Below are 26,517 nucleotides of genomic sequence, written 5' to 3'. Positions count from 1 at the left end.
AGTTTCCTAAAAAATGATTTTACCTGTTTGTACAAGCTACCTATTTGTACCTGAGCTCATAGCAGTAAAGGGGAGCTGTGGCTCCTGTACTCAGAAATAGTTAAACACGTGTCATGATTTTTTTTTGGTGTAATTATATTTAAAATCTTTTAATGTTAAAATAAAGTTTCTTTAAGTCTTCTCTTCCAGGTGGTGGGGTATGGTGACCCCAGACCTTGCTCAGTGGCGAGGCAGGCCAGCCTGGGCCACGCAGCTGCCCATAGTAGGCCTTTCTTTTATCTTGGATCTTTCATCCAGCAGGTGCTACTTACAGCTTCTTATGGAGGGGCCAATGTTTGGGCATCTGGGCAACCTAGGGAGAGTAAGCCCCAGAAAGGAAGGAAACATAAGGGAATTTCTGATTTCACTGCTAAAGTTTTTCTTCTATGAGAAATGAAGGCTCACAGGACACAAGTATCCCTTAGATTGATTCCGGGGTGGGGAGGCAAATTTTCCTCTCCCAATTATTTTAAAGCAGGCAAAAATTAGTTAAAATGAATAATCAGGAACAATTTTGGAGGGGAGAAGGTCACAAAAGACATTAATCCATCTGGGGAATGTGGACTACTAATTCAGTTGTCTTGGGTGTTTATATACATACACACACATGTGCATGCTTGGATCAGGGGAAAACAGCAGAAGCTTGATGCATTTTGAAAGATGTAGAAGTACTAACCTTTCGAGGTACTGAGATATGTATTTGTTAGCTGTATATATGTGGGTATTTTTTTCAGAACTTGTTTCTGATTTTGTAAAATAGTCTGTATTCACTGTGGAACATAGAGCATACTTTAATATGCTGAAATTAAAAGTGATTGGTTGAGAACTTGTCTTCCTCATGCAGGTACCTCCAGTTGTATAAAAGTTAGTAAGAGAGTTGGACAAATCCAATACCGTGTAATTTTTTTGTATGGATTATGAAATATAAAGAATGATAAAGGGACTTCTTATTAATTCTTTGAAAACGGTGGTGTTCGATGTCTCAAAGATAAATTCTTTCAGACATAAAGTAGTTTATACTGATAATATTCTTTGGATTCATCTAAGGGGAAAAGGATATAAAACTAAAGTCCCGTGGATTTGATTAGTGTAATATTGGATGTTAAAATACCTAAAATGATTTAAAAAATAATAAAATACCTAAAATGATGAAAAATGTCTATACATGCTTTTAGATTTATTTCAGTCATAAAATAAGATTAAATTAGTTATAATGTATGTGAAAATATTTCTGCTATTATAATCTCATGTCATTTCTCATATTTATTTAAAAGAGTTATTAGCTTGGTACTTCCATAGCTCTATGCCATTGCTGTAACAAGCAAACCGTAACAGTAACCACTGTCCCATCTTGGTCAGATTGCAAGGCAGAGTCAAAAACAAGTCTACCAAAAAATGTCATCTTTTATAATTTCTGGTTCTTTAATTTTAGTTGCTATTCTATACAACCAAATACATATGTGCTTAGTAAAAAACTGAACCATTTGTGGGGGTTACACTCACGAACCTAATCATGTGTTCTATTTTCTTCCAGACATCCCCCATTTGAGACCAAAGCCACTGTACATTACTACAACTCGAGACAATGAAAACATTTACAGTACAAAAATTCCATACATGGCAGCTCGTGTTGTTTTTATTAAATGGATTGTAACTTTCTTTTTGGAAAAAAAGTATCTAACTACAACACAAAACACTAAAAATGGAGTTGATGTACTGCCCAAAATCATACAGGTATGTCATTCATCTTATCTTTTACGTAGGTAAAAATATGCTAACACATACCAAAGTAATTGATTATTAGGGTTTTTGGTTCTTAAAGAATGTTGGTTATGGGGATTGGCTTTATTGGTGGGCTCTCTCTGTATTGCTGAGGTGTCAGAGGGAGCTCTGAGGTAGCACTTGCAGTGCTCTGTTGACATTGCCATGACAAGGCGATCTTGGGGGCCAGGGAGACATTTTGAGAAGATGGCTGTTTTGTGCAGACTCCTGGCCCCCTCTTATTTTCCCTCCTTTGCTCAAGTACCAGTGACCTCAGAGCATAAGATCAGGTAGCCTTCACCAATCCCCAGCACCAGGAGGGCCCTCAGGAATCATGGAGGTGGGCCATGGAAAGGACCCGTGAGACTGCCAAGTGCCCTCTTGGGATCTCAGGGGAAGGAGTGGAAGAGCATCTCAGGATTTCAGGATGCCGTGATGGAATCCCTGCAAGAAAAGGCTGTCTCTCTCCAAGGCCTTCAGTGAAGACCTCTTTCTGTGTGGGGCCCGTGGTGTATCTTCCCTCTCTTGCAGTCCTCAGTCACAGACAAATGGGGCTTTCCCAGCAGACTGAGTTGCTTAGGGACTTTGCACTGGGTAGAGCAGAACCACTTGAGGAGGTTCGAGAGAAGCTGCTTCATGGCAGGTATACGGTTTTATGCACAAAGTGTGGTCCACTTAGAGCAAGTTTGCTGATGCCCTGGAGTTCCCAGAAGCGTGACTAGGCCTGAGCTGGAAGAGGGCACACAGGCGAGTGACAGCATCTCGATGGAGAAGCACCGCTTTGATAAGAACTGACTGAAGAACTGGAGAAACTTAGTTTCAAAGAAGTCTGAGGGGAATATAATTGAAGTAAGAGCAACAAAAGACTTACTGAAGATTTTAAAAGAAAGCTTTGGGGTGCCTGGGTGGCTCAATCAGGTTAAGCGTCTGCCTTTAGCTCAGGTCATGATCCCGTGGTCCTGAGATCGAGACCCGCATTGGGCTCCCTGCTTAGCGGGGGATCTGTATCTCCCACTTCCTCTCCCTCTGCCACTCCCCTTGCTTGTGCTTGCTCTCTTGCTCTCTCTCCCTGTCAAATAATTTTTAAAAGTCCTTTAAAAAATAAAAAAATACCTTAAATTTGGGGCGCCAGGGTGCCTCAGTCGGTTAAGCATCTGCCTTCAGCTCAGGTCATGATCCCAGGGTCCTGGAGTCAAGCCCAGCATCGGGCACTCTGCTCAGCAGGGAGTCTGTTTCTCCCTCTGCCTCTCCCCCTGCTCGTGCTTTCTCTCTCTCTTTCTCTCAAATCAATAAAATCTTTAAAATAAAATTAAAAACTTTAAATTCATTAGTTTAAAAATTTAATAGGTAAACTGTAAACAGTAATGATCATTGCTGAGAACAAAATTGATTTTCCAAAGGAATATCTGACAACACTGAGGAAAAATTCAAAGAAATGGAAATCAGAAATGAATAAATAAGATCTGAGGATAGGTCCAGACCTACCTTGCAAGTATCATGAGGACAAAAGGAGAAAAATTCAGAAGTGATAATTGAACTAATGCAAAATTTACTTGAGCTGAAAAAAAGTCATGCCTTAGACTAACAAGGCCTTTGAGTCCCAGGGAGAATTAGCTAAACAGACACAAAGGTAAGAGACATAAACATATTTGACTTTTAGGAATTAAGAAAAAATTATCAGAGTTCCAGACAGAAACCACAAGTTCCTTCTAGAAAATGAGACAGAGTAGCATTGAATTTTGAATCCAATCTATAACCCTCAGAGCTGAAAGAACTGTCAGTCTGTCTGTCTTTCTCTCTCTTTCTCAGAACCTTGCTTCATATCACATACGTAAGCAGATGTCAGATTGATGTAAGTTCTAGATTGATTTAAGGTCTAAGTATTAAACAAAATGATAAAGAATTTAGGAGACAGTCTTGGGCAATATATACATTTGGGAAGTGGTAGACCACCTTAGGTAGAGATAAGACCCACAAGCCACAGAAAAAATGAGGTCCCACTTTACTTTACAAATTTGAAAAAGTTTGTATGTCAAAAGGTACAGTAAAGCCACACTCGGTCAACAGACTGTGAAAAGCATCTATAACATCAGAGCTGTTAAGAGAGTTCATACCTCTGATATATAGAGAGTACCTACAAGCTGATGAGAAGACACACATCCAATTGAAAAACAGACAAAAGGAGATGAAAGAGAAGTTCACGGAAGAGAAAATAAAAATGACCCTGGATTTCACTGAGCCAGGGAACACCATTAGTTCTGGACCATGCTGAGAGACCTTTATTCACCCATCAGGTAGACAAAAACTAAAAATGATCAGGTAGACAAAAATTTGTATGAAATCATATATAAGAAATGCAGTCACAGTCTTTGATAAATTTTACATTATATCTTGTGTGATTGTTAGGTCAATTCAAAATAGTCTATTTAAAGGCTGTGACTTTTTCCTACCTGGTTTCAAAATTTCAGAAAACCATCACTGAAAATAAGTTTCTTATTCTTGAAAAATACATTTGGGTGATGATAAGTAGCAAGAATAGCAGATTAACCACTGATTCAAGGTTCCAGTTTTTTCCTTCGTTGGTCATTCACACTTGTGAGTCATCTACTTTTATTATCTGGCTTTCTTAGTGTCATAAAGGTCTGACCCCCGAATGAGTTTGGATGGTTGTATCATCCTAACAGAAGAACACTCCATAACTCGAAGTGTCTTAAAGATTAAAAAGAAATATTTTAATCTCATAAAGAAGCAGCTCATGGCAGGGCTGACAGAGAATGTGGTTTATTCACACTCTCACCATGATTCTGTACAGTTTTCCCTACTCTGCCCTTTCCCTCTGGCAGGTTTGTCTTCCACTTCCTGCTGATTGTAAGACGGCTGCCAGCAGCAGGGGCACTGCCTTCCTTGTTCGTGTTCAGAGACAACCTAGATATTTCTGTAAAGCCCTTATCTTTTGTCTGAGTGGGACAACCTAGTTTACTTGTCTCTCCTGGAACAGTAACAAGGCGCTGACTGATTTGAAGCTGGCTATGTGAATGGCCCATGAAACAGAACCGTTCCCTGGTCCTGTGGATGGGGCCAGCTTCCTGTGAGTCACCTGGGCCGCAGGGGAGGAAGCACACAGAGCCCTGGAGTTCCATTAGGGAGGGGGAATGGATTCTGGCAGAAAAGTATCCAGCCCAGCGCTGCCACACCCTGCAGATGGCCGTACCTAGAAATGGTCACCGCCATCGTATAGACTCTCAGTAGGCCTCACAGTGAGTTGTTATAGTAGTCTTCTAGTGCCATTGCAGCAAATTACAAATGTCCATTGGCTTGAAACAATACATTTTATTACCTTGCAGCTGGAAGTCAGAAGTTCAAAATCAGTCTCAATGTGGTAAAATCAAGGTTTTGGCAGGTGTGCGGCTCTGCCTTCTGGAGGCTCTAGAGGAGAATCCATTTTATTGCCTTGTCCAGCTTCTAGAGGCTTCCTGCATTCCCTGGCTTGTGGCCCTTCATCATATCACCTTTTCTCCCTCTGTTTCCATCTTCCCATGGCCTTCTGTGTCTGATCCTCCTGTCTCCTTATGGATACTCATGATTACATGGGGACCACCCAGATAATCCAGGATAATCGCTCCCTCTCACACCTGAATTTAATCACACCTTCTAAATCCCATTTTCCAGGTAAGGTAAGATACTCAAAGGTTCTGGGGATTAGGGCATGGACATCTTTTGGGGGGGGGGTCATTGTTCAGCTAATCAGCTGCCTCCTGTACTCCTGTTTGTGCCTCGCAGCTGTGTTTTCCGCCTCATCTCACATGTGTCTACTGTGTTTCTCCTCATTTGCATTGTACATGAGAAAAAGCAGCAATTTAAACAATTGAATATTAGATTCTGGAGACAGAGTTGCAGGAATAAAAGCACATATAGTTTCGTTTGTCTCCTGAAAGTTTTTGTTTGGAATTTGAAATTTAATATAATTTTGCCTATGTAAAGTGAATATTACTGAATAAGTTGATCCGAAATCTCTTTTCAAAGAATATACTGCTCTTGTAAAAGCCCTTCAAAACAATATTTTAAGTGCTGTTTCCAAATGGAGTTTATACTTTTGCCCTTATTATTGTATTAAGGGTCTGTTTGAGGGGTTTTTGTGTGTGTGTGTGTTTTTTCCAAAGTGAATTTGCTTCAGGATCTAAACCTACTACCTTTAACAGTATTTTTCACCAGGGAGGAGATGAATTAGTGCATCTTCTAGACTAAATTTTCTTACCACTTGGAGAATCTGGTATAACAAATATTCATGGGAGAACGGAAGGACAGTTGCTCTTACATCCCGTATACTATGTTGACAACAACAGCATAAACCTGAACAAACTGTACATTCTTGGTGCATCACTTCAGCTGAAAATGTGTTCGGTGAAGTATTATTTAGTCCTTAGTAATTCATTTTTGTATGAGATAAAAGTACTTCAACATACATTAGAGAAAGCAGAGTGGTGATTTTAAAATTTCAGCAGTGACCATTTTTTAGCAGTTCTATCAGCATATTAATTGACATTAAAACCCATAAAAGCCCATTTGGGAATGAAAAAGAAAGTTTGGGATGGTATCAGTTTTTTGTATGATATTTGTATTTATTTGTCTGATAACCCTTAGTTATACTTTTATTAAGTCTCAGTGCACCATTCAATAATGATTCGTGGGCTGTGGGTTTCCTGAAATTGTATTTCATGGGATGAGCAGTTAGAAAAAGTGAATCTCCCAAACTTGACAACCCTGTAGGAGTTTGTATATTATACAAACACATTTGTTTGTTGACTACCACTCTAGTATTTCTGTTCCTAGAGCTCTACCAAGGCGGTGCAGTCTGCCCACAGCTGTGTAGGAGAATCATGACAGGGGAATTCAGTGGCTTTAGGCATCACATCAGAATGGTGTGTTGCATCCTCTTGTTTCACACCTGCTTTGTGGGTGTCCCCCTTTAGCTTGACCCCAGCAGTGAACAGGTCTCAGTATGAGCTGTCGGGTGAGAAGAAACCAGATGTTGGGGAGGGTTGATGGGAAGTGTTAAGTGGTAGCTTGTATCATGCAATTCCTGAATCCTGGCGGTGCAGGCCTGGACCAAGCCTGTATGTCGGTTTTACCGACTCAGACTTCATCCTGTGCCGAAGAAGTGAAAACCATTTTTGCATTTGCCACCAGAATCAACTAGTACTAAATAATAGTGGAGAATTCTTTTTTTTTTTAATGATTTTATTTATTTATTAGAGAGAGAGAGCCAGCGAGAGAGGGAACACAAGCAGGGGGAGTGGGAGAGGAAGAAGCAGGCTCCTAGCAGAGCAGGGAGCCCGATGCAGGGCTCGGTCCCAGGACCCTGGGATCACGCCCTGAGCTGAAGGTAGATGCTTAACGACTGAGCCACCCGGGCGTCCCAGTAGTTGAGAATTCTTGGTTGATTGTGGTGGGTGGAAAATGGACCTTTCTTTGTGGTTAATTCTTATATATGCTTTTTTACTGTTAATCTTCATAAAAGAGACAAGAAATGAGGAGACTTGGATTATCAGTTTGTTTTCACTCTCATCACTCACTACAGTTATAAACATCTGTCAAAACATATAAATGTTTTTGGAAAGTAGCCTTTTGTGGAGGAGTAGGGACTAAGGCTAAGGAAAGCACTGTTCTATTAAGAGAAGTCGTTTTCAATTTATGGCATGATGAGAAATCCATCTCTTATGTTCTATTTGGATAACGGAGCTCACTTTTAAATTTTTTAAACTTATTTTGTTTTTTTTAATTGAAATGTAGTTGACCCACAGTGTGGCATTAGTTTCAGATGTACAACATAGGATTTGACAAGTCTGTATGTTATGCTATGCTCACCATTCAGTACCATCAACCATATCACCTATGCTGTGCCTTTCATCCCGCAACTCACTAATTTCATTACTGGAATCCTGTATCTCCCACTGCCCTTCACCCATTTTTCCTGTCCATGCACTGCCTCCTCTTTGGCAACCACTAGTTTGTTCTCTGTATTTATGGGTCTGTTTCTGTCTTTCTGTATGTTCAGAGCACTTTTTAAAATGACTTGGTGCCTTTAAACATATGTCTTTATTTACATTATTTTAGCTACCTAATTGCTGTGTTACCCAATTAGTTATTTAATGACTTCAAAGCATGGTGGCTCAAAACAACAACCCTTTTGTCATATTACATATACTTTTTGGGTCAGAAATTTGGGCAGGATCTGGTTGGGCAATTCTTGGGCTTCATATGGCATTAACTGAGGTCAGCGGGTGGTGGTCTTCAGCTGGTGGCTGGTTGGTCTAGAGGATTCAAGATGACTTTATTCACATGCCTGTTACTTTGATGGGTGTAGTTGGAAGGTGGGGCTCAGCTGGGCCTCCTCTTCCACGCAGTCTCTCTAACAGGGTCATTGGACTTCTGTGGCTGCTCAGAGCTCTAGTAGCAAATGTTCCAAGAGATGGGAAGTGGTAACTGTTAGCATCTTGGACCTGGGCCTGAAACTGGCACAGGTCTCTTCCACTCTCTTCTACTGGTTAATACAGTCACAGAGCCCATTTGGATCAAAGGGAAGGGGGAGTCATAGAATTTGTGATAATTTTTAATTTGCTACATATGTACATATATACATGTTTTTTCCCCTCTTTCTTTGACCTGTGGGGAAAATGGGAGTTATTGATCAAAGAGTCACAAGTTATTGAGCCACAAGAGAGGCATTAGACTTAATCCAACCTCCATACTTAATCCAACTTCCAAATCACTAAAAATGAGTAAAATTTTATTTTTCTATGGAAGATAGTTGATGCAGCAAAAGGATAAAATACTTTCCATAGGACAGCTCATCTCACAGTATGACAGTACCTTTGATAAGCTACACAGACTTAATAGATAAGGCATGAAGAGAAAAATTATTATAAATATGTAATCTTCCATTAATTTTCCCTAGAGATTGCTATTTGGATATCTGCTTTCAAACTGTCTTGGTAATTACTGAAATTACTATTTTGTACTACTCCTATCTTACCATTTGTTGTAAAAAAAATATTCACAGTAGGTAGAATTTTAGTGGTATTTGGGTTATACATTTTTGATACTTAAAAAATAATAGTGGAATTTATAAAAATGAAGCAAAATTATACAAGTATTATATTTCTAGGAAACCTTTAATTCTATGGGGAGATGAGAGCAGAAATCCACAATAAACATGTGAGCATGAATTATTTTCTTTGTGCTCTTAAAGCCTTCTAAATATTTAAAGTTTTGTAAATATTTCAGTTAAGGTCAGTCTGAGATTCTGAATATAAAACTCAGATCAAGATTCTTCTCATAAAATACCCTCTAAAGATCTTGATATCCTCCAGCAGGTGTCACTTACTCTCATGAATCAAATGATGCTTTCCAACATTGTGGCTGCAAAAAATCCACTGATCTTTCAAATCTCTATGACCATAGAGTAAGTGCTGAATTTAGAAACCAAAGGTGATCATAGTATAAATTCATTGACATAATTTGTTCTATGATATTGCAAATATAAGTTAAAGTTTTTAGGTTGATAAAATTTCATAGCCTCCCTCCCTGCAATAATTTAGTGTTTTCCTCTTAAAATAACTGAGTTGGAGAGGGATTAGCTGGTGAGTTGGAAAATTGGTGAGTACAGGTCCTGGAGCCCCTTGTGCTTTGAGCAGTGCTGGTATCTAGCTTGCCTTCAAGTTGATGGTAACCAGAGTTCTTTAAAATAAAGCAAGTGTTTGGTTTCACTGGGTGCTCTTGAGTGTCAGAGAGGCTCACTCAGAAGTGGTAATGACTTTCTTCCAGACTGTTGGTGGTGGTGTGGGGCAAGAGAGGGTGCCAGAGCTGGATGGCGGCGGGCCTGCAGAGCAGGACAAAAACCATTCCAACAGCAGCACCTTGTCTGACCGAAGACTCAGCAACTCCAGCCTCTGTAGCATTGAAGAAGAGCACCGCACCGTGTATGAAATGGTGCAGCGGATTCTCTTGTCAACACGAGGTTATGTCAACTTTGTGAACGAAGTCTTTCGTCAGGTTAGTGTGTGTGTATGTGTGTGTGTGTGTATGTGTGTTAAGTTCATGAAATTGAAGAGACTTTTGTTCTTGTTCTTTTGCTCATAGTACTGCAAGAAATACTATTGATGAGTTGGGCTACATTACAGGACTGAATAATGATCCCTCTAATCCTGCTTTTAATTTGTCATGTGGAGTGTTGTGATTTTGTGTATGATTCTTTAAGATTTTGTTTTTGTAAAATTCCTACATGTGGAGGGGAAATTCTATATCTGAGCAAATCATTCCAAAAATACCCTCACGTGTCGGTAAGAAACTTGAAACCCAGAGGTAGGTGGGAAGAAAGCTCTTGCTGAATACTCATGAACCAATGAACATGGCAAAGAGGAGCCCCAGGCTGGTGTTGTCCCAAGGGCCAGAGGGAGCTCGGTGGAGGCTCTGCAGGTGGTTGTACTTTCCCTGCAAACACGCATGGCATGAACGTGTGATTGAAGTATTTATGACGTAAGAGGAAAAAGTTGGGTGGGGAGGGGAATAAGGGGAAAGCAAGGGATGACGCTGATACAGCACCCTGGTGGTGGACACTGTGGTGAGTGAAAAGGGAGGGGAAGTACAAACAAGAAAGCAGGTGCAAGTGAGGAAGAAGACGGCAGAGATAGATCTGAGGCGGGGCAACGATTAGCAGCCCTGAGCTACAACCGGGGCTGGTTCTGCCCCCCCCAGGGCCATTGTCCAGAGACATTTTTGGTCATCACAACTGGAGAGAGGGCAATGCTACTGGCATGTAGTGGGTAGTAGGCAGTGATTATCCTACAGGCATAGGACAGGGCCTGCACTAGCCCACGACAGGGAACATCAGGCCTCAAATGTTAGTCGTGCTGCTGTGGAGAAACTCTGACAGAGGAAACAGAACCCGTGGTGCAGTGGAGAAGACAGCAGACCTGTGGTGTGGGCTGGAGCCACTGGCCACCTGCATCTTGGTACCGGTGCCCTGGGAGACAGAGCCTGGCTCTTTTGTGGGTGTGTACATGTGATGGGGACTAGCTGTTGAGTCTGGGCACACGCACAGAAGGTGAGGCCCCTGAATGGCAGAGACCTGTGATCCGTGGGGAGAAGGAGAGGAGCCCTGTGCACACACGTGACCGGTGCATGTGCAGCATGAAGAGCTTTTCGAGAAGGGGCAAGACTTCTAGATAGCGATGAACCCTTTCACTTCTGAGACTGTCATTAAGGAAAAATCAACCAAGAATGAAAGTTCCAGTGTAATCCACAGCAATCTGGAGGTTTTCATGTATTTTGTATTTTAGTGAATAAAAAGGTTGGACTTAAGAAAATATTAGTGTAATATTCTCACTCCCTGACTGTGTCTTCTCTGTCTCATTTCTTGGCCCCTGTTTTCTTTGACCCCAGATTCCAAGAATTGACCAAGTTCTGGGCTTGAGCCTCTTCTTCTGTAACTCCACACTTGCCTCCTTCGGGCTCGGAGCCAGCAGCCATGTGGTGTGAGACTCTCACTCAAGCTTTTTGTCTGGACCTTGCTTCTTGTTTGCACACTTGCCTTTTAAAATGCCCCCTGGTGATCTTGTCTGACATTCTAGTGGTGTCTTAATGATGATGAGGCCAGAGCTTAGCTTATTTTCTTCCCTAACATCAGCTTCTCCTCATGACTTGACCACTTCTTTAACGGGGCTCGTGTTCTTGTGTGCGTATTAATTTCAGCCCTCCCGTGCTTCTCATCTCCAGCTCCTCCAGTGAGCCATCACTGGACAAGCCATGCAGGGGGCTTTCTCACTCCTGCTCCCTCCTTTTCCTTTGACCGTGGTTAACAGCATGCTCCCTGGAGCCCCACACCTGCCGTGTCATCCCTTTCTAGCCTATACTGTATATGTCATGCTGCCAAAACATTCTTTTATCATAATAGTCCATGACTTAAAAATCTACCCTAGTCTGTCCGTTAACGTTGCCCTGTTGCATTCCTGTTGTACCCACGGAAGATACTTGGTAACCATTTAATTTGAGTTGGAATCATCAAGGTCATATAATTGAGGATAGAGGTCATATTCTTTATAGAGTAAAGGACTAGATAATAGTATTTCAGGCTTTGTTGATCACACGGACTCTGTTACAGCTATTTAGCTCTGTCTTTGTAGTGAGAAAGGAGACATGGACAGCACATAACGAAGAAGCATGGCTGCGTTCCCGGGGAACTTTATTTATGAAACTCACTTCGCAGGCTGGATTTGGATGACAGGCCATACTTTGCAGGCCCTGATCTGTAGCAATGTTTTAAGCTCTTGGATGCTAGTGCTTACTATAAGACTGGATATGATTGACAAAGCTTATAAATTTTGCACACAAGATAATGCTAAACTGATATGGTTTTGCCTTTATTGTGTAAATTGTTAATTTATTATATGGAAAGTTTTGTTTGCATCCATTATTGACATTGCACCGCTGGCAAGAGGGTGCTGTAAATTCTGCATTCCCTTTAGTCCTCACTCCAATCTAAATTCAGTTCAGAAGTAGCTTGGGCCAAGTAGGTAACTGCAGACTACTTATGACCGAACTTCTGAGACATCTGTGTGCCGTGAAGCCAAAAAACATTTTATTTACACCTTCTCATTATTCTTCATCAAATCTAATTTGAAAGCATATATGTGAAATTTAAACTATGAGTGTTGTGCATGTTTAAAATACTAAGTAGAGATTCTTGAAGGGGCATGGGTTTTAACATTGCATTCTATTGCCCTCTTGTGGTCAATGATGTATTATTCTTTTCAGGATGGCAAAATGTGACTTGTTTCCTAGTGATTTCGTTTTCAATTTTAAGGTATTCAGAGACTATTTAATATTTAGGCCTAAAGGCCATTAAAGTTTAAAATGTACATTCAGGAAGTGCGTGCTCTCAGTGGGGGAGGTAAGATGTGTGTGTATGCACCAGAGAACAGTGCATGATGGAAGAAGTTCAGATGTCCATGGGTGTGGTGTCGAAATAAATGCTGACAAGGGGCCCCAAGCGCAGAAAGGCTCGTGGCAGGGGCTAACTGTGCAAGTCTCCTTGGCCTGGGTGGTTCGGTAGGTTGCAGGCAGTGGAAATAGATGGTAAGTGAGGGGAGACGAGGTTCAGTGGTGCTCAAGGCAGCCTCAGTTTACTGCTGCCCCCAGCAGGCAGGCTAGCAGTGAGTGGTAGAAGCTTCAGGTGGGGCAGTTCTGGTCTCGGGGTCACTCCGCTGGAAACTTGTCTTCTTACCAGTGTTTTTCCGGACTACCCATTGTGACCATTTGTAGGTCATGAAATCAACTTATCAAAAGCCAGTATTTGGGGCACTTGGGTGGCTCAGATGGTTAAGCATTTGCCTTCGACTCAGGTCATGATCTCCAGGTCCTGGGATCAAGCCCCACACCGGGCTCCCGGCTCGGCGAGGAGTCTGCTTCTCCCTCTCTCTCTCCCCCTGCTTGTGCTCTGTCTCTCTCCCAGATGAATAAATACAATCTTTAAAAAAAAGGCCAGTATTTTTTTAAAATAATGGAATAGAATAAAATAGGATGGACCGAAACATTTCAGAGTACACTGCATATTCTAAGGATTAGTATTTCTTTGTAAAGCTTCTAAAACAACATTTATTATACAAATGCATATATGTTTCTGTAAAATGTCTTACTTAGATTATGGGTCTGAAAAGTTCAAAGCGCTGCTCTAAAGGTTATTTGTCGATTATGTTGTTTTGTTGGTGTTGGTTTGTTTTAAAAAATAACTTTATTTTTAAAAAAGTTAATGTTCATTAGACAAATAGTGTCTTAAGCCAATCACTCAAGATACTGCCATTAAGCAACCACTGTTGATGTTAGTAGAGTATCATTCCGGGTATTCCTATAGGTGTATATTTGACTTCTGCCTGGCTAGCTAGATAAGCAAATAAGAGCATGGCAGAGAGGAGATGGGTAAGGCAGGACATAAAATGACAGAGAGCAGCCTGGCAGACAGACAGGAAGACTTACAGATGAGCTGATAGACGTAAACAAACTGGCAGGCAGGCATAGAAGATTAAACAGGTAGGTGTAGACAGGCCAGCTGGCAGAGGTGGAAGTGAGCAGGGAGGTATAGATGGACAGGTGCGTAGGTGCAGACAGACAGGCAGACAGTCGGAGAATTTGGCAGGCAGTTAAAGATGGACAGGCAGGCAGCCAGCCATGGATGGGTGAAGGTAAAACCAGACAGAGGTTGACTGAGGTAAAGGCAGAGACAATGGGAGGGTATGTGGAGGCACCGGGGTGGGGGTGAGGGATTGACAGGTAACTTTATGACAATGGAATCTTTAATTCTTAATGATGCTTTCGTGCGTTTTTAATGAAGAGCTCTGAATTTTATTTTATTTGAATTTGACAGAAGAAAAAAGAGAAACAGAATTGTAGAAATTCAAATAAACATTTCCTTTAACACAAGAAATATTAATTACCAAAATATTTATCTATAATGAGAAGATTAAAATCATATTGAGGTGGTGGCATCAGTTTTTATCCCCATGGTGTAATTTTAGATAGCACTTATTGATTTCTTAAGAAATCTGAAGAAATTATCAGCCTGGTATTTTCTTCAGCCTCCTGTCCCCATCCACTTATTTCATTATATTATAAATTGTTAGCCTAAATTTACCATTATTTGCAGTCAGTTTTGGAATCCTGATGTGCAGAGTTGTTCAGTCTTGGTTCTGAATTTAGCTACACTCTCCTCCTGGTGTCCTGAGTCCTAACATGCTTGCTTTGATGCACTTCTTGGATGGCCTTGTTTTGTCATTGAGTGGGTGTTTTCAAGAAGGTGTCTTGAGGCTCTAGTCCCTGAGTTCTTTTGTGATGAGGAATGTTTCCCTTTTGCTTTTCCACATGAAAAACAGTTTAACTGGGTATAATAATTTCAGATCACCCTTTCTTCCAATTAGGAATTTTCAAGTCAAAACTTTTCTAGAATTTTCAGTATAAGTACCTTCAACATGTTTAACATAATAAAAGATAACTTGGAAATGTTTCCAGGAAACAAGAAATTATAACAAATGTCTAAGCAGATTTGAGTAATAAGGAAATAGAACTCCTAGAAATGAAAAAAAAAAGTAATAATTGAAATAGTAAAGGAAAACCTTAGTGGGTGAGTTTAATAGCAGGTCAGGTACAGCTGAGGACTGAATAATCAGAATGACAGACCTGAAGAAATTATCCCAAGTGTCCCCCAGAGAGACAAAGATGAAAAATATGAGAGGTTGAGAGATGGAGAATACGGTGAGAAGGTAAGAAGCATGTGTTCCATTCTTCTCTAGCCTTATTTTTTTGATCTGCTGTTCTGCAAGTTACTGAGAACATCCTACTATAACTGTGGATTGGTCTATTTTTTTTTCAAAGTCTATCGGTATTTGCTATACACACACACACACATATATATATTTGAGGCAAAATTATTAGATTCAGTATGAATTCACAAATGTCATATGTTCCTTTGAACTGATTCTTTCATCAGGAAGAATTTTTTCTCTTAAGTAATGCTTTTTTTTTTTTTTTTTTTGGCCTCGAAGTCAGTCTTGCCTATTCTTAATATAGCTCTACCAGTTTTCTTTTGGTTAGTGTTTGCATTGTGTATCTCTCTCTTTTTACTTTCAACCTCTCCATATCCGTATGTTTTTGGTGTCCTCTTATAAATGGCATATAGTCTTTTAATAGTTATTAAAATCGAACCTTATAATTTCTATCTTTTGATTGGAGCCTTATTCCCTTTACAGTTGACATAACAACTACTGTAATGGTGTATAAGTTCACTATCTAACTTTCTGCTTTCTAATTGTATTGCTAATTGTATTGAATTCTCTCAGTCTGGTTGTTTTTTAGCATCCCATTTTTCTCTTCTAGCTTATTATTTTTACACTCATTTGTAATATTTTAATTGTTAGCATCCCTAACTTAAAATCTAGCATTAATTTCAACTTTTACCCTGTAAGTATGCACTCCAGTTCCATTTATTCCTTCTCAGTTCATATGCCCCTGCTATGTACAGATTTGCCTCAACTCACCATGCAGTTCTGTCCTGATAAACCCATCAGAAGTTGAAAATATAGTAAGTCAGAAATGCATTTAATACACTTACCCTACCGAACATCATAGCTAAGCCTCACCTACCCTGAACATGCTCAGAACATTTACTTTAGCCTACAAGTTGGGCAATCTCATCTAACCCAAAGCCTAGCTTATAATAAATTGTTAAGTATTACATGTAATTTATTGGATACCATACTGGAAGTGAAAAAGAGAATGGTTATATGGGTACGAAATGGTAGTAAGTGTATCAGTTGTTTATCCTTGTGATCCCAGGGCTGACTGAGAGCTGTAGCCACTGCCACCGCCCAGCGCCACAAGAGAGTGTCATACTACATATCCCTAGCCCAGGAAAAGATCAAAATTCAAAGTACAGTTTCTACTGAATATGCATGACTTTCGCACTGTCATAATGTTGAAAACTTCTGAGTTGAACTGTCGTAAGTTGAGGACCATCTGCATTTGAATATATGTATACACATATGTTATCTCTTTCATAACTATTATTTTACCCAGTTTTATTCTTTTTTATATATATATATTCATGTATATATTTTTTCCATTTAGAGTTATCCAGATAATCACCCGTTTATTGCATTTTTATCTCTTCCTAAATCTCTGATCCAGGATTATTTTCCTTCTGCCTAAAGAATAACTTTTAGTATTTCCCTTAGGTCAGATCTCCTGGTAAAAGTTTTCCTCATTTCTGCATCTGAAAATTTCTCTATTTTGCTTTTGGTTTTGAAGTGCAATTTTTCTGGATATTGAATTCTATGTGGGCAGCCGTTCTCTCTTTGCGCATTGAATATTTGTTGCATTGTCTTTGAGAAGTCATGTGAGGTCATGTGGTTGCTCCTTTGGGGGAAATGTCTCTTTTTTCCTCTAGAAGCTTGTAAGATTTTCTGATTGTTCTTGGTTTTCAGCAGTTTTACTGTAAGGTACTCTCTATTTACCCTGCTTGTGTTTGTGATTTTTGAGTCTATGGATTGACATCTTTTACCAATTTTGGCAAAATTCTCAGGCATTCTCTCCTCAAATATCATTTCTGCCCTCTTTTGCTAATCTTCTTTCCTTGTGCCTCTTCAGCCATGTATAGGAGCAGCTTGTCATTGTGTTCTTTCTCTTGCCTTCCTTTCTGAGTTAGCCGTCCTTTCATCTCACCGTGCTTCACTCTGGGTGTTTCCTTTGGTTTTTTTCATCCTGTTTTCAGCCATGTCCATTCTGTTGTCAATCCGTACCCACTGAGTTTTTAATTTTAGTTATTTTATTTTTCAATTCCATTTACATTTCTTTTCGAAACTTTCTTTATCCGGATCTCCTATGTGTTTAAAATATTCTCTGGTTTTTATTGTGGTTTTGTTAATGTTGACTTCTTTTCTCATATTTCTAATTTTTAATTAATATTGCTACATATCATATTAACCAGAGAGTTTGTACAAATCATTTGGGTTTTACTGTGACCTTATTTTCCTACAGAGAAAATTTCTATTTGCTTCTTAGAAGGAGGATACATGATATACCTTTGATTTTGGATTTGGATTACCTCATTGTCTACATTTGTCCAAACTCATCACACGGTCCACTAAACATTTGTGCATTTCATGATGTATAAATTTTCTGTAAAGTACCATAAAGAAATTTTGAACTCTAAGGAAGTGATATGTATGTTGAAATGTTTAGGGGTGAAATGTACTGATGTTTGCAGATTTCTTTGAAATGCATCAAAAATAGAATGGATTGAAAGAAGGATAAATAGGGGTGGATTGATAGGTATGTGGTAAGCAAATCTAGCAAATGCTAATGGTAGAATCTAGGTGGCAGTACATGGTATTCACTTTAAAGTATTTCTACTTTTTTTTGTATGTGTGAAAATATTTGTAATAAAATTTTAAACAAAATTAGAGTGGGACACCATTGTACTTAGTCACAATCTTCTTTGTCTTTGTTGATCTTTCTTGAGATACGAGTCAGAATATTTGTTACATTAATATGTTACAGTCTTGTTACAACACAGACTCCTCTATTCTGGAATTTGATGTGACATTGATGGAAATATATTGCATGAATCCTTGTTACACTGAAATCTGCCTGTAATTAGATCCTGTAGCGTGAACATTAAGAGAGTATTAAATCTCTGAATCTTGAGATTTCAAGACCTAGAATCATCGCTAACTTACTTTGTAACCTTGGGAAAATATCTCTTGTGTTCTGAGCCTCAGCTTAATTTTTCATCTGTGGAATGAAAACACTTCCTGTAGTATTGAGTTCCTCTCCTTTGTGTTTACCCCTCAGACAGAAATATTCCTTAGAGCTAATACTCAAAAAGCAAATACATTTTTCCTTTACCTTTTTGTTTATATGTTTGGAATCTTACATTAAATCAGAAGTCTTACATGCATATGTGTAAAGAGAGTCTTTAATGTTAAAAAGTTCATGGGGTGCTGTGTGGCTCAGTCGGCTAAAGTCTGACTCTTGGTTTTGGCTCAGGCAGTGATCTCAGCATCATGGTATTGAGCCCCATGTCAGGCTCTGTGCTCAGTGCTGGAGTCGGCTTGCTCTCTCCCTTATCCTCTGCCCCTTCCCCTGCTGGGCACATTCTCTCTCTCTCTGTCTCTCTAAAATAAATGTGAAAAATCAGAAAAAAATTAAAAAGTTCACATAAATGTACACAATGCTACAACTGGCCAGAGGCTCTCTCTAATGTGTTTTCTGAGAGCCACATTCACCAGCATACCAGTGAGTACAGAATACCTGAGTACATGGACTCTGAGAAACAAACTGCGGGCTTCAGAGGGGAGGGGCATGGGGGAATGGAATAGGCTGGTGATAGGTAGTAAGGAGGGCACGTATTGCATGGTGCACTGGGTGTTATACACACCTAATGAATCATCGCTCTTTACATCAAAAACCAGGTATGTACTGTATGGTGACTAACATAATATAATTTAAAAAATTATGGAAAAAAAAAAAGAATACCTGAGTACAGTCTTTACTCATTGGTATGCTGGTGAATGTTGGCTCCCAGAAAGAGATGGTAAGGTGGAAGGGAGGGGGAAAAAAGAAGGAAGGAAGAGAAAGAGGGGAAGAAAAAAGAAAGGCTCCAATTAATAGCATTTGCCAACTTCTGTGGTGTAAATAATTCCTCCGTCACCAGCACGACATCCCTGCACATGAAGTTATGCGGAGGTGTGACAGTTGGCTGCAACTGGCTGCAGTAGTATGTCTGTTCTCTTATAATCAATTTCTAATTCATTTGGACAGGTTCCCAGTTGTGTAACTATTATAGTTTATATAGGCAATTAAAGTATCTGTGTAGGTGTGCATGTTGGCTATTTTTGTGAAAAAATTATTCAGAATACAGAAGTTATTTTTAAATTGCATGACATTTTCTGGCCCAATTGAAAATGCCTTTTTTCTTCAGCAGTTTGGTGTGCACAAAAATATCAGGCTTTGTATGTTTCAGAGGAAAGTCTGAACTTGGTGGTGGTGATTAGAAATGTCTGTTATGCGTCTGTTACAGTGATCTGAGCAGGTGTGGAGTTAAAGGGAGTCTTCTCTTTTTATTTTAGGCGTTTTTGTTGCCTTCCTGTGACATCGCTGTAACAAGGAAGGTAGTTCAAGTGTACAGAAAGTGGATCCTCCAGGACAAACCTGTGTTCATGGAAGAACCAGATAAAAAAGAAGCTTCCCTAGAAGATGCTGAAAAGTTAGGATTTTCAGAGACTGACAGCAAAGAGGTAATACGTTGTCGCTTGTTTCAGCTGGGAGTACACGTATTTTAGCAAAGTCTACCCGATCGGGTGAGGGTGCCAGTCAGTGGGGCACAGGCCGGTGGGGCTCTTTTATCATAGTTGCTGCTCTCCAGTTGCTGAGTTCCGTGAGGACCTCCTTAGTGAGGCTGCTCTGGGCTGTCTTCAGGATCATTGGTCACCTCCGTACCCTCAGGCTAGGTCCGGCTGTGCATGGCAGCTTCGTCATTCACTGTGGTGGCAGAGTTGTTTTATGAACCATCGTATGTTCACACGTCTGTGTATGAGACTAAAAATGTCACTGCCGGGGCGCCTGGGTAGCGCAGTCGTTAGGCGTCTGCCTTCGGCTCAGGGCATGATCCTGGCGTTCTGGGATGGAGTCCCACATCGGGCTCCTCAGCTGGGAGCCTGCTTCTTCCTCTCCCACTCACCCTGCTTGTGTTCCCTCTCTCGCTGGCTATCTCTGTCAAATAAATAAATAAATAATCTTAAAAAAAAAATGTCACTGCCGTATTGGTACTGACATGTTTAAACAAATAGCATTTGAGAAACTACATTTCGAATGTTTTGGCAGTCTTGTCTTATGCAGTGGCCTGTGCAGCGCAGCTGAAAGGACTAACCCAATAATGAGTGCTATCTCCTCTCTTAAGAAGCCTACATTCAGGGCTGGGTGCTGTCCTCAGAGTGAGTGCTGTTGGAATGGAACTTTTCGTCCTGGTTAGGTAAAGCTAGAGGCTGGATAAATCTAAAATGACACAGTGGGATCTCTTCCTGAAACAAATACCTGTCATATTTAGATTTCTGTCTTGCTGTTTTGAAATCTAGTCTGAGAAATTATTTCTAAAAGTGGGTGTTGCAGCAATTAACAACAAACATTTAAAACTATTTGTAATCAAAGGCATATCACTTTTAAATATCTGTATTAATTCCATAATTTTTGATTTTTTAATATTGGTGAAATCATTTTAATAACTGGTCATGAGGTCAAAATGAATAGATAAGCAAATGGAATTTATCACACATTTTAAAGGTCTGTTTTAGAGACTCATTCAGTCACTGGACCTGTGTTTATTTCTTCAGCACATACTAAACACTGGGCACTGTTTGAGGTGCTGGAGGTGGTGAACAAAATGGAAAAAAGACTCGCCCTTCTAAAACCTATGTTCTCATGAATTTTGGTGAGTGTAAGGAATTAAATATGTGAACATGTACTTCTTCCCCCTCCATTAACTGGTTTTTATCTTCTAAAGACCTCAACTGACGGTTCTCGTCATAAGCGATCTTCCAGTTGGGGACGAACATACTCCTTCACGAGTGCAGTGAGCAGAGGATGTGTGACGGAAGAAGAAAATAAGAATGTGAAAGCCGGGGCCCAGGCTATGCTGCAGGTAACGTAAAGACCTCCGGTTGGAGTCAATTTGAACATTTTGTTTATTGTGATAGCATTGTTAAAGTACAGAGATATTTTTATCTACCTGTCAGTAAACAGCTCTTAAGTTCTCATTCTGAGTTTTCTTCCTAACCGCTCATCTTCAGTTTGTAAAGATTCTTTTCTAGTCGAAGGAGACCTATGAGCTGGTTGCAGGTTTTTGAGAGGGATTATTATGCAGTGAATGTAAAATGACCAAGATCCAAATCTTAAAAAGTATCTCCTGAACACATATGGGGAGTTAGTCAGTCACCTGGACTCTAATTTGCAAGACAAGCGTGGTGATTATATAATCCCATAAAGAATATTCTTCTTAAAAATTGCCTGTTTATAAAGAATGATGATAAATGCTCTAATTTTTAAATCTTTATCTGTATGAATATATAAAATAGAACCAATGACATTTGGGAACATTGGAAAGAACAACTTTGGCTGATCACTTAATCTTCCCAGACCTCAGGATTTTACCTCAAAAATGGGGATTGGGAGGGGCGCCTGGGTGGCACAGCGGTTAAGCGTCTGCCTTCGGCTCAGGGTGTGATCCCGGCATTATGGGATCGAGCCCCACATCAGGCTCCTCTGCTATGAGCCTGCTTCCTCCTCTCCCACTCCCCCTGCTTGTGTTCCCTCTCTCGCTGGCTGTCTCTATCTCTGTCGAATAAATAAATAAAAAATCTTTAAAAAAAAAAATGGGGATTGGGAGATTGATTACCTCTTGGCTCCCATCTAGGTGGAAGGTTGTTAGGACTCTAAGTGAAAACACAGAATGCCTCTTTTTCCCCTGCTCCCTGGCGCCCACTCTCTACCCCATATCCACCTGAGCTAGCATAGGCATAGCTTGCCTGGTGTCCAGTTTTCAGTGACACTGCTTTTGTCATCTGTCTCTCAGTACGATTCCTTGTCATGGTATCCTTTTTGCTTTCAGGTTCATTAGCAGTTTAATACTCTGTAACTATTGAATTTTCTCATTTTTCAGTGAAAATCAGCAAATAACTTGAAATTAACTTTAAACAAAATGAAGATGATTTTACGTGAGTAGCTTCAAAGAACTCCGGTGCCAGTTGTTAGGAAAATCTGTGCCCTCACCAGAGAAGTGCATGCCGGAGTCCCTAGCCTTTGTGCCTTGGTATTCCTTGTCCTCCAAGTGGATTGCCATATGCCGTCCTCAGCCATCCCACTGCCAGTATCTCCCTAGGTTCAGGAGAGTGTTAATTTGTTTTCTGAAAGGATGAGTTACATCGGCTTGGCCAAACCAAGAAAAAATACTTTCCACTTGATTGTAGCACAACAGTGTTCAAAAATGTTTAGTTTGGATTATAATAGCTGTTTTTGTTCTCTTTGTATCCAGTATCTTTGGTCCTTTCCTTGGTTCATTAGGAAAAAGTGGCCAAGGACAGGTTGAATAAGCTAGTACTCTTCTCCAGTTGCTGTTGACAGGTACAATTTGGACATATTAATTTTTTTTTATTTTTACCTTAACCAGTACTGACATGGTAGTAAGAAATATTCATGGAGTTGGTATTTTGATCTTTTTTAAAAATGAAAATGAAAGGAGTATATAATATATGAAGACTCCTCACTTTTACTTGGGACTATGCAAAGTTTCAAATTCACATCAAGAAACCAAATACCTTGAGTGAAAGAGCTGTCTTGCAGGAGATCGTCTATGTGGTACATCTTCCAAAAACATGGCCACTAGGGGCACCTGGGTGACTCAGTGGGTTAAGCCTCTGACTTTTTTTTTTAATAACTTTTTATTATGTTATGTTAGTCACCATACAGTACATCCCAAGTTTTTGATGTAAAGTTCCATAATTCATTATTTGTGTATAACACCCAGTGCACCATGCAATATGTGCCCTCCTTAATACCCATCACTGGCCTATCCCCATCCCCCACCCCACTCCCCTCTAAAGCCCTCAGTTTGTTTCCCGGAGTCCATAGTCTCTCATGGTTCATTCCCCCTTCTGTTTACCACCCCTTCCTTTTTCCCTTTCTTCTCCTACCGATCTTCCTACTTCTTATGTTCCCTCTTACATTGTTGGTGGGAATGCAAGTTGGTATAGCCACTTTGGAAAACAGTGTGGAAGTCCCTTAAAAAGTTAAAAATTGAGCTACCCTATGATCCAGCAATTGCAGTACTGAGTATTTACCCCAAAGATAACAGACGTTGTGAAGAGAAGGGCCATATGCACCCCAATGTTCATAGCAGCATTGTCCATAATAGCTAAATTGTGGAAGGAGCCGAGATGCCCTTCAACAGATGACTGGATTAAGAAGATGTGGTCCATATATACAATGGAATATTACTCAGCTATCAAAAAGAACGATTTCTCAACATTTGCTGCAACATGGATGGCACTGGAGGAGATAATGCTAAGTGAAATAAGTCAAGCAGAGAAAGACAATTATCATATGGTTTCACTCATTTATGGAACATAAGAAGCCTCTGACTCTTGATCTCTCAGCTCAGGTCTTGATCTCAGTTAGGGTAGTAAAAAAATAAAATGGCCACTAAAATTATACTAAAACTGCTCTAGTTGGTTAGTCAAAAATTCTTTGTTTTCCTTTTTCCCACTTGAAAGCTAGTAAATTCTTCACAATTGCTGTTATCATCTGTTACCAATTATTACAGTGCTTATTTGGTAATGCTTTCTAGAAAATTAGGCCCTGACACCTTTTTAATCTTGAACAAGATAATCTTAGAGGCTGTCAATATTTAAGTTCACCCACTTGACTTTTGAGCATGTTTATTTTAATTTCTTCAGTCCGTTCGTGCATCTATTTTAAGATGTTGTGTTGATAGATTTCATTCACAGGTGAGCCAGAGAAGCTCTGTTTGTTCCCAGATCCTTTGAATTTGTACTGCTGAACACAAGGGAGAGTTAAGAAGGCATAGGATCTAGGTAGATGGTACCCATCCATCTTCATCACCAGACTGACAACTCAGTCTCCTAAACTGAAGGGTCACTGGTGTCATCTGTGTCAGTAGTAACACAGTGTTAACTTTACTGTAGTGCCCCTAAGCAGTCACTTACGACTACATAACAGGCCACATCTGTGCGTCTCACAATTTTCTACTGAAACACCCCTGACAGTAAGGGACAGTGAACTTATACCCTAAAGGTCTGAGGTAGACTGTAGAGCTGTTGGCTGATCATCTAAGTTTTTTTAAATCTGTTTTTATCTCAAGAACTCATTTAGGTTTTATATCCTACTGCCTAATATAGTTCTCCTATTAAAAGTGTATGCACCTGGAAGCTATGTACTGTTGACCATGTGGCCTTGCCCATTTCCTGGCTCCCTACAGCTACTAGAGATCTGCGGTCGTGTTGGGTGGTGCTGGCCATGCTTCCTACCTGCAAAGTTCATGTGCTGGGAGATTCCACAACAATCAGATAGTTTTTCCCAGCCACTGTCTGACCACTGCTCCTCTTCCTCTCCCCGTCCTCGACCCCAAAATTTCTCACCCAGAAGCAGTGATCCTATCTTACTGTTTTCCCCTTTTCTTTTGAGGTAATGTGAAAAGAAGTCTTCAGAAACTTTCTGATTCATAAATTTTCTACAGTTGCACTATTAATATGTATTAATAATTTTTTTCTAGGAAAGGTCTTTCAAGTGTGTCAGGTGATTCTAAGAGAAGCATTTTAAAAAATCTTGAGTGTGTGTTGGTACCACTTGCCTTAGTTGAAATAACTCAAAGGTGATTGTTTAGTAGAGGGAAATTAATATCATTATCTTTAAGAAAAATTTGTTCAGATTTAAGTATTTAGTTACATTTATATGTTTAATGTAAAATTTGTTGATTTCAAGGTATTTTTGACAAATGCAGCAAACGTCTTTTTGTTGGAACCATGTCCTGAAGTTCCCATGCTCTTAAAAGAACAAGTTGATGCCTGTAAAGCTGTTTTGATTATTTTTAGGCGCATGATAATGGAGCTTACAATGAATAAAAAGACATGGTAAGTTTATTTCAAATTAATTAATACTGTAAAACACATGTTTCTGTTTTTCAACATAATAATTAAAAGGTTAATGCCTCCACTTACTAATGGCTTTACAAAGTTAACAATAAGATGATAATCTTTTGTAACAGTGTCTGTGAATTATGAAGTATCCAGCACTTTGATAGTTTATTTTTATTATTGGCTTTAAAAATGTTACTGAATGAAAAGTAGTCATATTACTTAATAGTAGATTTTTCCATTTTAAATTGTCATCAGACTGCTTTGTGGAAAAGCACTGTAACTGGTGTTTTATATCATTTCTCATAAGCCCAGGAGAGGTTGTTAATTGCTCTGAAATGCTGTTAACTGATTTTTATTGCTTCAAATTTGAAGCTTTAAATTCACTTTGGAAAACCAATTATCTTAAATGACAGACTGTCAGAATGACTGAGTAATAGTACCGTCAAACATATAGTGGCGTCGTGAAAATGTGCTTATGCGAAATGTTTTCGTTTTTGTCCTTTGTTTTTGTTTGGTGTCTCTGTGTTTATAATACCCCTGAAAGTACACAGTGCTGTTGGTTTTCCCATGCCCTCGTCCCATGATGAGCACATCACTCCAGCTTAGGAGGTGCTTTCAGACGTTCTCAGCAACAGAGACCTCAGAGCCACTCTGTAATCCTCTTTCTTCATGCCCCTCAGTTCTGGTTGTAAAATGCCTCTCCAGCCTGTCCTTTACATGTTCCTCCCACCCATCACTGCCCTGGGGCAGCCTGGCTGGGTCAGCCCTGCTGTCAGTGGGCTTTGGCCTGTGCGCTCAGTGCTCAGGGCCACTGCAGACCAGCTCTGGTGGCCACTTCCCTCATGGAAGTCCTCAGTGGGGCCCCGTTACCAAGCCTGTGTTCTGGATGCTTTTTCTGGATGTCCTTGAGTCAGCACTAAAGGGAAAGCTCTGTGTGTACCTGGTGGAAAGCATAGAAATGAATCAGGACTGACCTGGCAGGGGCCCTTGGGGCTGTGGAGTCCAGCCTTTTTTTTTCTCCCACGAAGGGAGGGTGGGTCCAAAGGAATCCCGTCAGGTAGCAAGTTCACTGGTACAGAAACCACAGGAATCAAAATGATTATTTTAGGATGTAAATTCCAGCGGCGCCTGGGTGGATCAGTCCTTGGACATCTGCCTTCGGCTCAGGGCGTGATCGTGGTGTTCAGGGATCAAGCCCTGCATCAGGCTCCTCTGCTGGGAGCCTGCTTCTTCCTCTTTCACTCCCCCTGCTTGTGTTCCCTCTCTCGCTGGCTGTCTCTCTCTCTCTGTCAAATAAATTTTAAAAAGTCTTTAAAAAAAAAAAGGTTGTAAATTCCAGGGTCATCTTTCTCAGACTGGAAATGTTACTGTGATGAACAATATGATTTAAACAAACTTAAATGCTATGTCGGTAACATTGAAAGTGATGAGAAATGCTGGTATGCCCGCAACAGAAGCATCTGCT

The 26,517-nt window shown here is 40.1% G+C and overlaps 1 protein-coding gene across 3 annotated transcripts in view; it reads left to right on the top strand.

The window, feature by feature from the left end:
• Nucleotides 1-26,517, top strand: part of RALGAPA2 (Ral GTPase activating protein catalytic subunit alpha 2) — a 312,880-nt gene that overhangs the window by 75,647 nt on the left and 210,716 nt on the right. For all 3 annotated transcript variants that reach the window (XM_087853775.1, XM_087853774.1, XM_045809914.2), the window contains exons 9-13: nucleotides 1,574-1,773; nucleotides 9,625-9,852; nucleotides 19,476-19,643; nucleotides 20,906-21,043; nucleotides 24,898-25,046. In XM_087853775.1, the coding sequence (XP_087709901.1) occupies nucleotides 1,574-1,773; nucleotides 9,625-9,852; nucleotides 19,476-19,643; nucleotides 20,906-21,043; nucleotides 24,898-25,046 (883 nt within the window). The remainder of the gene's footprint in view (nucleotides 1-1,573; nucleotides 1,774-9,624; nucleotides 9,853-19,475; nucleotides 19,644-20,905; nucleotides 21,044-24,897; nucleotides 25,047-26,517) is intronic.

The sequence above is a fragment of the Ursus americanus genome, chromosome 22 (assembly GCF_024610735.1).
Source record: "Ursus americanus isolate L20-20 chromosome 22, mUrsAme1.1.p, whole genome shotgun sequence".
NCBI lineage: Eukaryota > Metazoa > Chordata > Mammalia > Carnivora > Ursidae > Ursus > Ursus americanus.
Note: the sequence above shows the minus strand (reverse complement) of the source record. Positions and strands in the feature narration are given on the sequence as shown.